Source organism: Talpa europaea (genome assembly GCF_964194135.1).
Source record: "Talpa europaea genome assembly, chromosome: 15".
Taxonomy (NCBI): domain Eukaryota; kingdom Metazoa; phylum Chordata; class Mammalia; order Eulipotyphla; family Talpidae; genus Talpa; species Talpa europaea.
Window position 1 is genome coordinate 27,573,609 of NC_140083.1, and position 14,652 is coordinate 27,588,260.

Below are 14,652 nucleotides of genomic sequence, written 5' to 3' on the forward strand. Positions count from 1 at the left end.
AGCAAATTACTCCCAAACTTAAACCACCAAACATTTAAAATTTGGATGTGACTTAGCTCGGTGCTTTAACCTCAGAGTTTTACATAAGATTGTCCTCAAGATTTTGACTGGGACTTTAGTCGCATTTGAAGACTTAACCGGGAATATGTGGGGGGTAGGTAGGGATCCGCTTACAAACTCTCTGAAATGGTTATATGTAGGCCTTGCTTAATACCACATGGGCTCCTCAACATGACTGCCTCTATAGGGCAATTAAGTTCTCCAGGTTGTGAGTGATCCAAGAGAAGGCAAAGTGAGAGTACATGCCATGATGGATGCCTACTCTTTGTATAACCCAGTATAAACAGTGACATCCCATCACTTCTTCCTCATGAAGTTGGAAATAAGTCACTTCATCTAGCCCATATTGAAGAAGCAGTTTACCATGAGGGTTTCACTAGCATGCAGTCTTAGGGGGTATTTACCACAAATAGCAAACTAAAACAATTTTGTGACATTTTTAAATCCCTCAATTTATGTTAGTAAATACTTTACAGTTGGTTCCTATTTACAATGCTTTGCCCAGTAGGAACTGTTTGTTTTCCCCCTTCTTAATGTTCAGCAAAATACTTGAAAATCAGTTACATCTTTTTTCAACCTCCGCTGCTTTCTTTCTTTTTTTTTTTTTAAGTTTTATTTATTTATTCATACAAGCACTCGGTACAGTCAGAAGCATGGGAGGGTGAGAGAATTCACCAGAGCCAGAGCGGGGAGCAGAACAGGCAGACTGACGAAATACACTGCTGAGGGGAGCAGCGGGCGAGGCAGGAGAGGTCTGTCACGCCATGTGGGACCCTCGCCGGTGGCCCGGGATTGAACCAGCGCTGCAGAGGCTACGGGCAGCTTCGCAGCCCAGCACTCAACATCTGTGCCACCAGGGGAGGCCCTTCCCTTTCTAATTGAATGTACAGTGCTCCTCTAATTTTGTGACTTGTAAGTATTAGCTCCTGCTTCCTTAATTCCTTCATCAGTTGTCCCAAAAATGCAGAGTAGCTTGGTATTCTAAAATGGAAAATAATATTTGGTTAAAATAACTAAATAAGTTCCCCCCCCCCCCATTTTCTTCCCCAGGACCCAGAATTATCTATTCTTAACTTCATTTCACCCTTGATATTTTTTGCCAAAGCATATCTAAATACAGTAGAACCACTGTCAGGTTTTTAGTCCCTATTGAACATACCTTTATTTTTTTCCTTTCTGAAAAGTATGTTGGAATATAGATCCAAGGCTAGATAGATTGCATAGTCCCTGCTTTTCTTTTTCGCCATTCATGTTACAACTTGACCCAAAAAATTGCCTTTCTTTTCCCAAAACCCCCCTTTTGGGAAACCTCAGTTTGTGTGTGTGTATGTGTGTATAAATATTTTAAAATTTAATATTAATTCTTAAGGTTTCAGACAGGTGTACTGAAATAATTCATGTATACTAGAATGAGGAAAATTTGAGATTAGAGAAGTTACATCCTTTTGTAATTTTTATCTATGTGTATGTATATGTTTATACTTAATTAGACTGAATTTATTGCACACAGGGCTTGACTTAACTTTGAGGAAGGCACTGTTCTGTATGCTAAGATAGTCATAATATTACTAAATCACAGGTGATTATAACACATCATTCATTTGGGAAACAACATTTCAGATTCTTTTATGCAAATCATTTTTCATTCTTTTATTTTAAAAAATCTTACATAATATTATTGAATTGTGATAAATTTGTGTTAAAAAATGTTAAATTATTTGCCAAAAGAAAAAAAAAACCTAGATTTGAAGTAATGGTTAAATTACTTATAGGTTTTCTCTAAAAGTAGAGAGAATATTTTCCTAAATACTGCTTTAAGATTAAGAAGATAGACTATGTACAGATTGCAGCAGGATTTTTAAACCATGTTCCAATTTTAGATACATTTAATAACGAGAGGGAAATCAGCACTCATACATTTGCTCTTTTCTTCCTTCATCTCATTTTGTTAGGTTAATATTTCTGCTTTGTTAGAATTTAAATATTTATATTATTTTTGATTCATTTAGTGTGCCTTTGACCAGTCTGTCTTGATTTCTGAATTAATACTGTTTTATTTTAATTGGCTAGATTGTATTACTAAATGGAGTTTATCATCTTATCTTTGATGTCATGTTTTATTCAGTATGTTTGTATTTAGCATCAACATATATGGGGTTCTTCCTTTGGTTTGTCAAATTGTATTTGCTTCCAGTATCTAGGTTTTTGCATACATACATACTTTTTTTTTTTCCATTTTACTTTACTTTTTTTCTTCCCTGTTACTTTGTTCTCCCTCCTCCCCTTTAAAATTGTCAAGGTTTAGCATAGGCTTTTCTAATCACATTTTACCTACATTGATTTGCCTTTATTGATGTTAAACTCCATTGTTTTAATTTTTACCTTAATGTGGATAATTCCCAATTTGATGTTTTTATCCCACTTTTCAAAGCTCTACTAGATAAACATATCCAACTGGCCACTGGATATGCACAGTTAGATACCTATTATGCTTGGTTAGATACAGAGACTTACAAATTCAACATATAAATTTAGCGTATCCAAAGCTAAAATTATCTTTCTTCCCCACACTGCTCCTTGAATCTGTGGTTTGTTTCTATTTTCACGAGTGGCTTTTCTCACCTTTCATACCCAATCTCTAATTAAGCTTTGCACATTTTCTCTTATATTTCTATTAGAACAGATCCATTCTGAGTAATTACACTTTCTCAGTTTAAACATTTCCATTTTCATATTGCTTCCAGTAGTTTTTCTGAAATACTGATCTTGTCACCCCTTTGTTCAAAAGCTGAGTAACTTTTTCGGACATCAGCTCATAAATTCTAACGTGTTTTCTCCTAGTTTCCGCTATAGCTGAATTGAGCCATTGTTACTGATAGGCATGTAATGGGTTCTCTTGATGAGTGGGAGTAGAAAGTAGGTTGAAAACTACCTGTAGTATCAAATCCAGTCATCCTTGCATTATATTCAGATATTTTAGTACCTTAACCTTCCCATGTTTTATGACTTATACTCTGTCCATTGTTTGTATAGTCCATGTATCTTTTAAATCCTAGTGCATTTGTTCAGTGAACTTATGTCCACTTAAATTGCTCATAGAATAACACCTGTGTAATCTTCAAATCCTTGCTAAAATAGATGCTCTTTAATGAGACTTTTAAATGTGAACTGTCTTAGACACAAGAAAAACTCTTTGTATCTCAATGATATGTTAGTATTTTCTACCAACTGTGGTTATTCCCATATAGGATCATTGTTATTTATGGATTAGACTCCTATATTCTAATATGATCTTTTTCCTTTCCTATACTCCAAGGACCTTGGCATATGTTGTTTTTAGCATATGTGAAGAATAGCTAAGGCAAGTTAAGGATATTTAACCTAAAAAGAAAATGTGAGAATTCTTAGGAATGGGGGAAATCTTCATAATATTTAAAGTTATCAGTTAAAAGAGGGACTCCATTTGAGATATGTGGAGTTTCAGTAGGCAGGCGATAGAAATATAAAGGAAAATCTTTTAGCATATACGATTAGAGAAAAATAAGTAAAATGTCTTATACTGGAAGTAATGCATGGTAGGATTTCAATAAATGGTAATCCATGTTTTTTTCTTTCTAAAATGAGATATAACTTACATATAATAAAGTACACAGCTTTTAAGTGTGTAATTCAATGACTTTTTTTTTTTTACATATATTAGATGCCTGCACAAGTCGGAAAGATAAGAAACCTTTGCAGTCTCTAGACATGTACCTTATTTCCCTTCTATCGTTTCCCTGTAAGTTTAACCATGATCCTGAGTTTTATCACCAGAGATAGTTTTTCCTGGAAACCTATATGTATCCTTTGTGCCTGTCCTCTTTCTACTCATCCTTATGTCTCTGAGACTCATCCATGTTGTGGAAGGTAGCAGTAGTTCTTTTTGTTTGCTATTCTCTTTTCATCAATGTATAGGATTCTGTTAAGTGAATAGACACACACACACATATCACCCCATTCATCAATCTGAGTAATTTAGTAAATATTGTTGTATGTTTTCTGAAATGGTTCTATGAATTTTAGAGATTTGTAACCTATCAGCTCCTTCCTTCCACTTGAAAGATAAAGACATGAAAACTCCCAAATGATTTGTTGCCTAGCCACAACTAGAACCTAGGGCCCAAAGCTATGATTCCCTGTCATTTCTTTTCCGTTTTACATGCAATTACTTTCTCTTTCGTGGTTTTCTTGACACCAGCTTTCTCATTATTTCCCCTGAGAAATTACTATTTGAGAGCATTTTTCTTTTGCATTGTGATAGGTAAAGCAAAATTGGTTTCATTTATATGGCAAATACTTATTAAGTGCTTGGGATGTTGTCATACTCTGTTGCAGAGATTGCAAATATGTAGGGATATATGTTGATGAAATAGAAATATTACATCTGGAAAGCAGTGTTAAGTGTAAAAAAGAACTTAATTATTGGAATTTGAACATCTGTGTTAGATCTCAGCTCTATCATTCCCCTCCTTTGATTTATTCAAGCTATTTAATCTCCTTGATTCTTAGTTTTCTCCATTCATTTATTTAGCCCCTACTACATACCAAATCTGTATAAGGTGCTGGGAATATAGCAAAATTACTGTTATGTGGGGATTTTGTGAGGATCATGTGTAGAATGTCAGTAAAGTAGATAAAGCACCAGTCATACTACCTAGCTCAACATAAGCATTGATTAAATTTACTATGAGTGTGGTTTTCAAATGTTTTTGCCTGGAAACCCTTTATGCTCTTAAAAATTATTGAAGGACCCCAAAAGCTTTTGCTTCTGTGTATGTAATACATACCCAATTATATGTATTAACATTTATAATATTTGAAGTTAAAACTGAAGATTTTAAGTATTCACTTAAAAATAACAGTACTTTGCCTATATTTCATAAATAACATTATTGGTTAAAATAATACCACTTACTCTTGTAAACTTGGATTTGTCTTTGGCAACAAATTTTGATTGTTGGTTTTTTTTTTTTTTTTTTGAAATGACATACTTACTTTGTTTCTTTTCAAGGAGAAAATGCTAAAAACACAGTTGAACTAACTAGTTTGTAAATGATACTCTATGGGAAAGGTAACATTTTCAGCTTGCAAGCCAGTAACACACTTGCTTTTCCTAAAAAAAAAAAATCACTCTATTTAGTCATGCTTTGTATACTTCTTACCTGATTCCTTAGAATGTTAAGATATGTATGTGAGGCTGAAAATTTAATAACATTTTTATTGCAATGTCAAGAACATTGATTAAAATAACTTAAAAAAAGCTATGTGCATAGTGGTGAGTACAATGACTGTTAGCAGAGTTTTCCACTACTGCCATGGAATGTGCTAGAACATAAGCAGTTTTTATCAACAGGCTTTTTTGCATCCTCAAGTGTACATTTCAACATAGTGAAAAGGGAAAATACCATCTTAGATTATTTTGAAAATAACTTTGACCATATCAACTTCCTGAAAGCATTCCTCCCCCTTCAACATTTTGGGAAACACATTATAGAAGATACTATTGGTACTTAATTATAGTATTTTATTTTCACTTTAATTTTGTTGTTTTCTTTTTTTCCTTGAAGGGTTGGCATAAAGTCTCTAGAGAGGTATTGTATGTGTATGCAACTCTTAGACAGTTCAGTTAGTGGCATCAACCTTTTTGATCCCATAACAAGATAGCAGCAAACTAACTTACAGAACATGTTAATGTTATAGAAGCAGTAAAATAGGAACTTTGTTTTGTTGATGTATTATTTTGAGTGTTGATTCAAAATTTTCTCTAATTATGCCTTCTGTTTTATTTTTAGGCTTGCATTGATGACAATGTTGATATGGTGAAGTTTCTGGTAGAAAATGGAGCAAATATTAATCAGCCTGATAATGAAGGTTGGATACCACTACATGCAGCTGCTTCCTGTGGATATCTGGATATTGCTGAGTAAGGCAGTTACTTAAATATTCTAACAAAATAATTTTTCATTAAATTATTGTCTGTCTGCTCACATCAAAGTTTATCAACCATAAATATTAAATATGGGAGTGCTACTCTGTGAATCTCTTAATAAGCCTTTATAGTTTTATTTCTCTGCCCTCCTCTCCCCCCATATTTAGTGGAGAATATCATCTGTCAGTTACGGGTGGGAGAAAGCAGGCAGTGCTTGGTGAAATGAAAAGTGCTTTTGCCTGGGAATCAGAAGATCTGAATTACTTAAGTTTTATTACTTATACTGCATCTTCTGGTTCCCTTTCTGGGCCTTGATTTCTTTCTGTTAAAACAAGGAAATTTTTTTTGCCACTGCGTGCAATATTGCTTGTTCAAAATTACAATTATCATTCTCAAGTTCCTTATTCCTTTCTGTTCTTTTCATACCTGACAGAGGACTTGAAGGTCTTCATTATAGAGAAGGTACCTAATATGCATTTTTCTTCAGCTCTCTTTGAAATATTTGGTTCTTAGGCTCTAGTGTCAATTGATGTAGATTATGAGTACTTTTTCAACTACTCTCAAAGATGATCTTGAGAGTAGTTGCTTGACATTTTTAAGCTTCAATTTTCTTTTCTCTAGGATGGGAATAATATTTCCTAGATTTTTTTTTTTTTTTAAATGAGGGTTAACTCAACCTTTCTAGCATAGTACCTGACATATCGAAAATACTAAGAATATATTAGCGTTTGACCATTATCTTACCTTCTCTGGGAAAATGAAACTGTAACTTCTTTCTTGAAATATTTATCCTTTTTTAATGCTTCCTTTTTTAATTCATGCTTCTGAGTTTGAAAGGGTAATAATTTTTCTAGTACAGGTTTGATTGATAACCTGTTATGTCAGTTGGATGATTTTAGCTGCAAGTTAACAGTATAAAACTTAAAACGATCTAAATAGTAAGGACACTTGTTATACAGGATAATATGTAGTTTGGGAAAGGGCATTTAGGTTGAATTGCTCAGTGATGTCATCAAAGGCCTGGAGTCTTTTTTTTTTTTTTTTTTTAAATTAGCTGGAATGTTTTGTAAAAGAAATTTCCTTGTGTCTACTATTTGGCTATCCCTAGTACCAATTGTATAGGAAAGAGAGAATATATTTTTTATACTTTCCCTCTATATACTGATTTTTTTCAGTGAGTTAGTTCACTGTAGGAAATCATCCGTGTGTGTGTGTGTGTGTGTGTGTGTGTGAGTGAGAGAGAGAGAGAGAGAATCCTTTGTACTTGTTTCGATCCATTGTACTTACTATCCTTATTCATTTCTTGCAAATTATAGTAATTAACATTTGGTAAGTAAGAATCTTCATGTTGGCTTCTAAGTGTTTGGACATGATGAAATAAAGTGATCTTTAAAACTTCCCTGCTCTCTAGTATTATAAGATGTTCTAAACTCATCTTTTACATTTCCTGCCCTGAGTTTGAAATTGCCATTTCTCCAGAGAGTCCTATTTCTTATAATGGGTGCTAGAAATGTTCATTGCTGTTGGGTTTGGACAGTGTTCTGCATCTTGATATTTTTCTCTTTTATTGTGTCAGTATTTCTTTTCTCCCTTGCTTCATTGCCAAGAACTATAGGATTAATCATATAATTAATGATTATTTTTTTATATTACATATACATTACCCTGCTTATACCAGCAATCCTACCAACAATGACATAATTACTGAAAATAGTTTGAGGTTTTTGGGTTTTGGGTTTTTGCTTTTTTTTGTGGAGGTGGAGGGTGGTAGGAAGATTTCTTCTGGTCTTTTTTTTTTTTTTTAATTTTATTTATATAAGAACTGGGGTGCAGGCCAGAGGTGGCGGCAGGGTGAGAGGATTCACCAAGAACAGAGCGGGGTGCAGAACAGGCAGACTGACTGAAATACACTGCTGAGAGGAGCAGCAGGTGAGACAGGAGAGGTCTGCCACGCCATGTGGGTAGCTCCCTGGCCGGCTGGGAATTGAACCTGCGCTGCAGAGGCTGTGTACAGCTTCACAGCACTGCGCTCAACCTGCTGAGCCACTGGGGAGGCCCTCTTCTGGTCTTTTTTTAAGTTATCCTACTTGGAATATACCATCAAATTACTACATTTTGATGTCATTAGAAATAATTCCTTTCTGTGTATTTATATCACCAGCTACATGTACCATTAGGGTGACTGGTTATATATTAAGAGTTTGCCTTTTTTAAATTTAATTTTGTTTTATAATTTATATAAAATATCAGATTCTGTTAACCTATTTTCCACCACCCAAATGCCCTATAGGTAACCATTTTTTAATTTTATATTTTATCCCAGTTCATTTTTAAATATAGGTCTTTTTTAAATTTATTTTTTAATTATTTTTTTAATTTTATATATATTTTTTACAACATTTTTCATTTTTGCACAATGTATGCATTTTCATCTTGGTTATAGTCCCCATACAATTCCCACACCCCCTTGTTTTGATCCTACTCCCTCCTCTCCCCCCCTGTAGTTTGTCTCTGGTTTATAGTTGCTTGTTGATTTTGATTTTTACTTTATTATAATTAATCTTTTTCCTGATTGATTAGTGAATGTGAGTTATTTGAATCAAATGTAGGCTTTTTTGAGTAAAACTATAGTTTTATCCTTTGAATTATCTTTTTCCCCCTTGTAAATCACAATTATTTTTAATTATAATGTGAAATATTTTGTATCTGAATAATCAGAATTACGATTTGCTTTATTAACATTCTGATTATTGTGATTATTTTGATATAACTTTTTCTGTATTGTAATTTTGTCATCACATTTTCTTAGACTTCAATTACAGGTGTTTAAGGAATACTTTTATCTTGAGCAACTTTAGGCTAGCATCATGTAGTTTCATAGCATATGAAATGGTTTATTAATAGTTAATATATTTTTCTTCTTGTTCGGAGTCATCAAGTCATTGCATCTTTCATTTCTCTGTTATCCTGGACACTGTTGTTTTCACTGGAATTATTGCAGTTGCACTGATTCTAACTATAATCATCTATTTTTCAGAGTAAGATACAGTGTATTTTTTTTAATCACACCTGGGTTTATATAGATGATGGAGCCATATTAATTATAATATGTATGTGGGCCTCCCCCGTGGCGCAACGGTTGAGTGCTGGGTTGCGAAGCTGCCCACAGCCTCTGGGCGAGAGGGTCCCACATGGCGCGCAGACCACTCCTACCGCCCGCTGCTCCCCTCAGCAGTGTACTTCAGTCCTTCTGCCTGCTCTGCTCCCCGCTCTGGCTCTGGTGAATTCTCTCACCCTCCCGTGCTTCTGACTATACCCAGTGCTTGTATAAATAAATAAACAAACAAAAAAACAAACAAACAAAAAAAAAAGAGTTCTCCTTTAAAAAAAAAATTATGTATGCTATATCCTCTGCTTCATAATAGTACAGCTCAATAATTTAGTGAAAATATAATGTGAATCCAATAATAACAATTTATTTTAATAAAAAAAGAATACAGTGTATATAAAGTCTTGAAAGGATGCAATTTGCAGTATTCCTTAAGAACATTCTATTGTTGCCTTGGCATTTTCTTGTAAACCACTGATAGGTATTCTACAAGTTTTGATGTTGGTACTCTTTTGATCTGACCAGAATGTATCAACAAAAAATTTCTGACAACATCCAGGAAGACATTTTAAGCAACATTTACACTCAACATATTAGGTACCTCGTGCACATATGTCAGTTGGAATGAAAAAAATGTGAGTGGCTGTGATCAGGTTCACACAAAGAAAAATAGTGACAACTCTGTTCTGTTGGTCAGTATTCAAAAAGACATCATTGTCAAATCATTAATTGTAGAAGATTTCAATGATACAAAAATGTTGGGGGTATAACATCTTACAATGGCTATATAATGAATAAGATTTCTGCCTCTGGAATTAAGAATTGTAATAAAATTAATGTGAGTAAATAATTGCATATGATTGATTTGAATAAATAAGTACGTTTTCAAGAGTTAGTGCATGATCAAATAAGTATAGAGTTATTGCTCTGGGGAATAACAGAAAAAATAGGAAATGTTGAAGATAGAACATTAGGATTTCTATATTTACAGATGGCTTTGCCAAGAAGAGAGAGGAAGTTTTTATTCCCTTGTAAATGACAATCTAGGTACATAGACAACTTGAAAATAGAGGCCATTTTCACAAATAGACTCAGTTCTTCCCTAAGTGTTAGCATGTTTTTTTCTGTTTTCACAGTTTTATCTAATAATAAAATGTTAGTGTAATAATGAAACCATTATGTCAGAAATTAAGCAAAATATTTGGCAAGATACTGCATTTAACAGTTGCATTAGTAACATTTATGTGCAAAAGTAATACTTCACCCTGTGTGGTTTTGACAAATTGAAATCTTTCAAAAAGGTTAAATTTGATAATGTCAATTTTTCCTTTTCATGCTGTTTATTCACACGTTAAAAAATGAGTCCATATTTGAATACTATGAAAATACTTAAGTTCTACCAAATTCTTCACACTGCACCTTAAGTTTACCATCTTAACTAAGTGTACATTTCAGTAGTGTTAGTATATTCACATTGTGCAACACATATCTAGATTTTTATCTTGCAATACTAAAGCCTACCCAATAAACACTAATATCCCCTTTTTGTCTCTCCCTCTCCCAACCACCTTTTAAAGCTATGCTGACTTTCTGGTTTTTAAAAATTCATATGTTGGATAAAATAATTTCATGATTAGTTTTCTTACAGTAAATAAGAAAATCAGGCGCCTCCCTGGTGGCACAGGGGGTTACTTTTCAGTGCTATCAAGCAGTAGCCATCCACTCTGGACATGAGTTTGACCCTTGGCCAGGGAGCTAACCCACATGGTGCATCAGACCTCCAGCAGACTTCTCCTCTCTTGCCTGCTGCTCCCCACTCTGTCTCTGGTGAATCCTCTTATCCACCGCATCTCTGACCTGCACCCCAGTTCTTTTCTGTAAAAATAAATCTTTTAAAAAAAGGAAAATCAATATACAGTAAATTTGAATACTAAATATTTCACTTTTGCTGAAGAAGTCTCTTTGAAGTCTCTTTTTTAATCATGTTATTAATTTCTAATTTAAAGACAAAATTTTACTTAAAGATCATTTTTTTAAATGAATCATTTCCCTTTCTCAAATAATCTCTTTTATAATTTGATTATATTAAAACTTAGAATCTCAGGGCCTCCCCCGGTGGCGCAGCGGTTGAGCGCTGGGCTGCGAGGCTGCCCACAGCCTCTGCAGCGCCGGTTCATTCCCCGGCCGCCAGCGAGGGAGGGTCCCACACACAAAAAAAAAACCTTATAATCTGAGACTATCAAAATTATCTTCCAAATTCAGTTAATAGTGAATAATTCTAACTCAAGTAGAATCCTGCTCATTTATCTAATATACCATATCCAAGGGCAACCAATAGCTTAATTAACAACTTTACACCTTTAGTTAGATTTTTTTTTTAATTAACACTTAATGTAAACAATTTTGTTAAGGTGCATTTGAATCATGTCTTGATTTTAAGATCTATATATTCAGAGTTATTTTCTCAATAAACCTGACAGTTTAACCATCAATACTTTGTGAAGAATGCAGTCGTTCAATAGATGGCACCTCCTTATGTTGAACTCTGAGGAAATTCTTAACTGTTATTAAGGAAGTAAAGGCCTGCTTTTTTTTTTTTTTTACCATGAAGCATTAAAAATAGTTGCCCATCTGAGAAACAGCCCAGTCTTTTGACTTTCAATTTGAAACTCCTGTGAAATTTACTTTTCTTTCTAAGAAATCTTAAAATAATTTTTCTCTAATTAGCAGTCCCATCAATTGCTTATAATACCCCAGGTTTTTGTTGTTGTTCTGAAGGAAATCTAGTCATCTGTTTTCACTAATTCAGTGCCCCTCAAAATGAATTTCTGGTATTCTGGGTGGTATGTATTTTGTTTTACATTACCTTAACATACTGCTTTCTAAATGTGATGATTTTGCATGATGTGGTAATGGAATTTTTTTTTTTTTTAGACATTAGCTTATTTAAATGTGAGTTATTCTTTCAATTAAACCTCAAATATTTTAAGTTAATGAATGTAACACAACTATTAGGACAGAGGTGGGGTCACACCCAAACTGTGCAGAATTTGAAAGTTAATGCTTTTCTTTTTAACACCCAAAAAGCCTTTGAATGACTTTCAAGATTATTCATAGTAGACAAATATTAAAGCCACGAATTTTATTTGCTTTTTTGAACATATTTCTGATATTTACATTTGTAAATGATCTTCTGGAGTGCAGGAGAGATAAATTATGCCCATGCGTGTGTGTGTGTGTGTGTGTGTGTGTGTGTGTGTGTGTGTGTGTGTAAAAATACATATATACCAAACTTTGGACTTAAGGATTACTCTAGACTCTACTTCCTGCCAGTAGTTTTGGAACTTTAGGCTTGTTAGTTTCTCTTAACATCCTTCCTGTTTATATAAATTTTAAATTGTCTGTATTTGGCTTTGACCTGGTATTTCCTCAAGATTCTGCTTCCTATATGGCTTCCTCTTCTGCAAGCACTGCAGTTACTCTGAAGTATTCCTTTTATTTTCAGTCTTTATAGCCTACGAATGATTTCTAATACCTAAGCAAAATAGAAGTATTTCCATGTAAATTTTCTTATTTATTGAGTTATTGCTTAGCAAAATAATTAACTGCATGCACTCTTGCACAGTTTCTTATTTCATGTATTTTTTTTGCTCGATTCATTTATATATAGTATGAGTGTTCTTGTTTAGTTATATCTTGCACTTTTAAAAACTATGAAACAAAGCTACCTCAAATCAAGTGTGACTTTTGTTATAGAAGTCCTATGAAGATTGTAAAAAATGAAACTATTATATGGAGAAAAATGTTTGCAACATACTGTAAATGTGAAACATCAGACTAAAAATGGTTTGGTTGCCAAATATATACATATATACAAAGTAAACTTACTGCAGAAAACTTGTATAACAAAAATTCCCCCTCCTCTCCCAAAAATCAACTAATAGAAAACTCTCCTAATCTTATCTTTTAGAGATAACCACTGTATTCTCTTGTCATTCTCTTTGTGTGTGTATCTATGTCTGTGCATGTGTAAAAGTCCACATACATACGTATAGTTAGATGGATAAAGGCCTTATTAAAACAAAGAATGGACAGACTTGACTTGATATAACCTTTAAAATTCAGCAAAATACTAAATTCTGTAAGAAAAGTTTTTTGTTTTTTTTTTAAATGCAGTGACAGTATTGGAAAATATTTGCAATGTATCTGTCAGTTGGAGGTAGGGAACAACTTAATTTTCTGTATATCATTAATTAGTATCATCATGTATCTACCACATTATATAAAGCAAGAACTTCAATTTATCCTAAACATCTTTCTGGGCGTCACTTCTTTTGTCTAACTGATCTCCTAGGTATCTCTAGAATTCATTAATTGCATCCAAATTCAAGCTTCCAGCATAATTTTTTTGTACTACTACAGTAACTCCTTAACTGTTCTCCTTATTTCCCTTCTTTCTCCTTTCTAATTTGTTTTTTGTACTGTACAAAACGATCTTTTTGAACACATGCCTGATTATGTAATCATCTTATCACACCCCTCCCCCAAAAAAAACCCAACACAATGACTTTTGGGCAGGGGTGGGGGTTGTGTGTATGTATGTGTGTCAGCGAGAGATCGAATCCTTTCCTAACCTCATTAAATTAGATCTTCCTGTTATTCAATCTTAGATAACAGAAAATTCTCTATCATAGGACTTAACAAAGTTTTACATTTATTTATGTGATTAATCCTTTCTAGATGATAAGCTCTTCAAGGGGAAAGTCCATGTTTGTTTTTGCTTACTCCCGGCATGTACCACAGCCCTAGATACACACTGGACACCTGTCTTAGTCATCTTTGACTTCTATAACAAAATAACACAGACTTGTATCTCTAACAAGATACTTGTGTTTTAATAGTTCTGCAGAGCAGAGATGTAAGATCAAGGTGCTAACTGTTTTGTCTGATGAGGGTCCTTCCCTGAGTAAGAGGTGTCTACCATCTTGCTGTGTCCTCTAGATGGAAAGGCAGTGAACTCTTTAGTGTCTCTCTCGTTTATAAAAACACTAAGCTCATCATAAGGACTCTAACCTCATGACCTTATTTAAACCGAATTATTTCCCTATCATTATTTCTATCATTACATGGGGTTAGAGTTTCAACTTGAAATTGGGGCAGTGGGTGGGGAGTTACATGAATTTTTAATCCATAACAGTACACCATAACTATTTGTCGAATTAATGAACACATAAGAAGAACAATCAAAAGTTGTAAATAAGTTCCCAAAAGTGGAATTACAAATGCCAGTAAACATATCCAAGTATTTTCAACCTCATATCTAATCAGGAAATACAAATTAAAATATTAAGATGTTTTATCCCCATCATGTTGGGAAATGTTTTAAGAATTGAGAATGTCAAGTGTCCATTAAAGAGCATATCTTTTAAAAAGGGGGTATTAAAGTATAATAAGATTATATTGTGGAATTTTTTCTGCTATTAAAAAGGAATTACCACATTCCAGTTCATTTAAG

The 14,652-nt window shown here is 33.6% G+C and overlaps 1 protein-coding gene across 4 annotated transcripts in view; it reads left to right on the forward strand.

The window, feature by feature from the left end:
• Positions 1-14,652, forward strand: part of PPP1R12A (protein phosphatase 1 regulatory subunit 12A) — a gene marked incomplete at its 3' end in the record, with an annotated part of 122,715 nt that overhangs the window by 37,124 nt on the left and 70,939 nt on the right. For all 4 annotated transcript variants that reach the window (XM_084254823.1, XM_084254825.1, XM_084254826.1 and 1 more), the window contains exon 2: positions 5,892-6,022. In XM_084254823.1, coding sequence (XP_084110949.1) covers positions 5,892-6,022 — 131 coding nt within the window. The remainder of the gene's footprint in view (positions 1-5,891; positions 6,023-14,652) is intronic.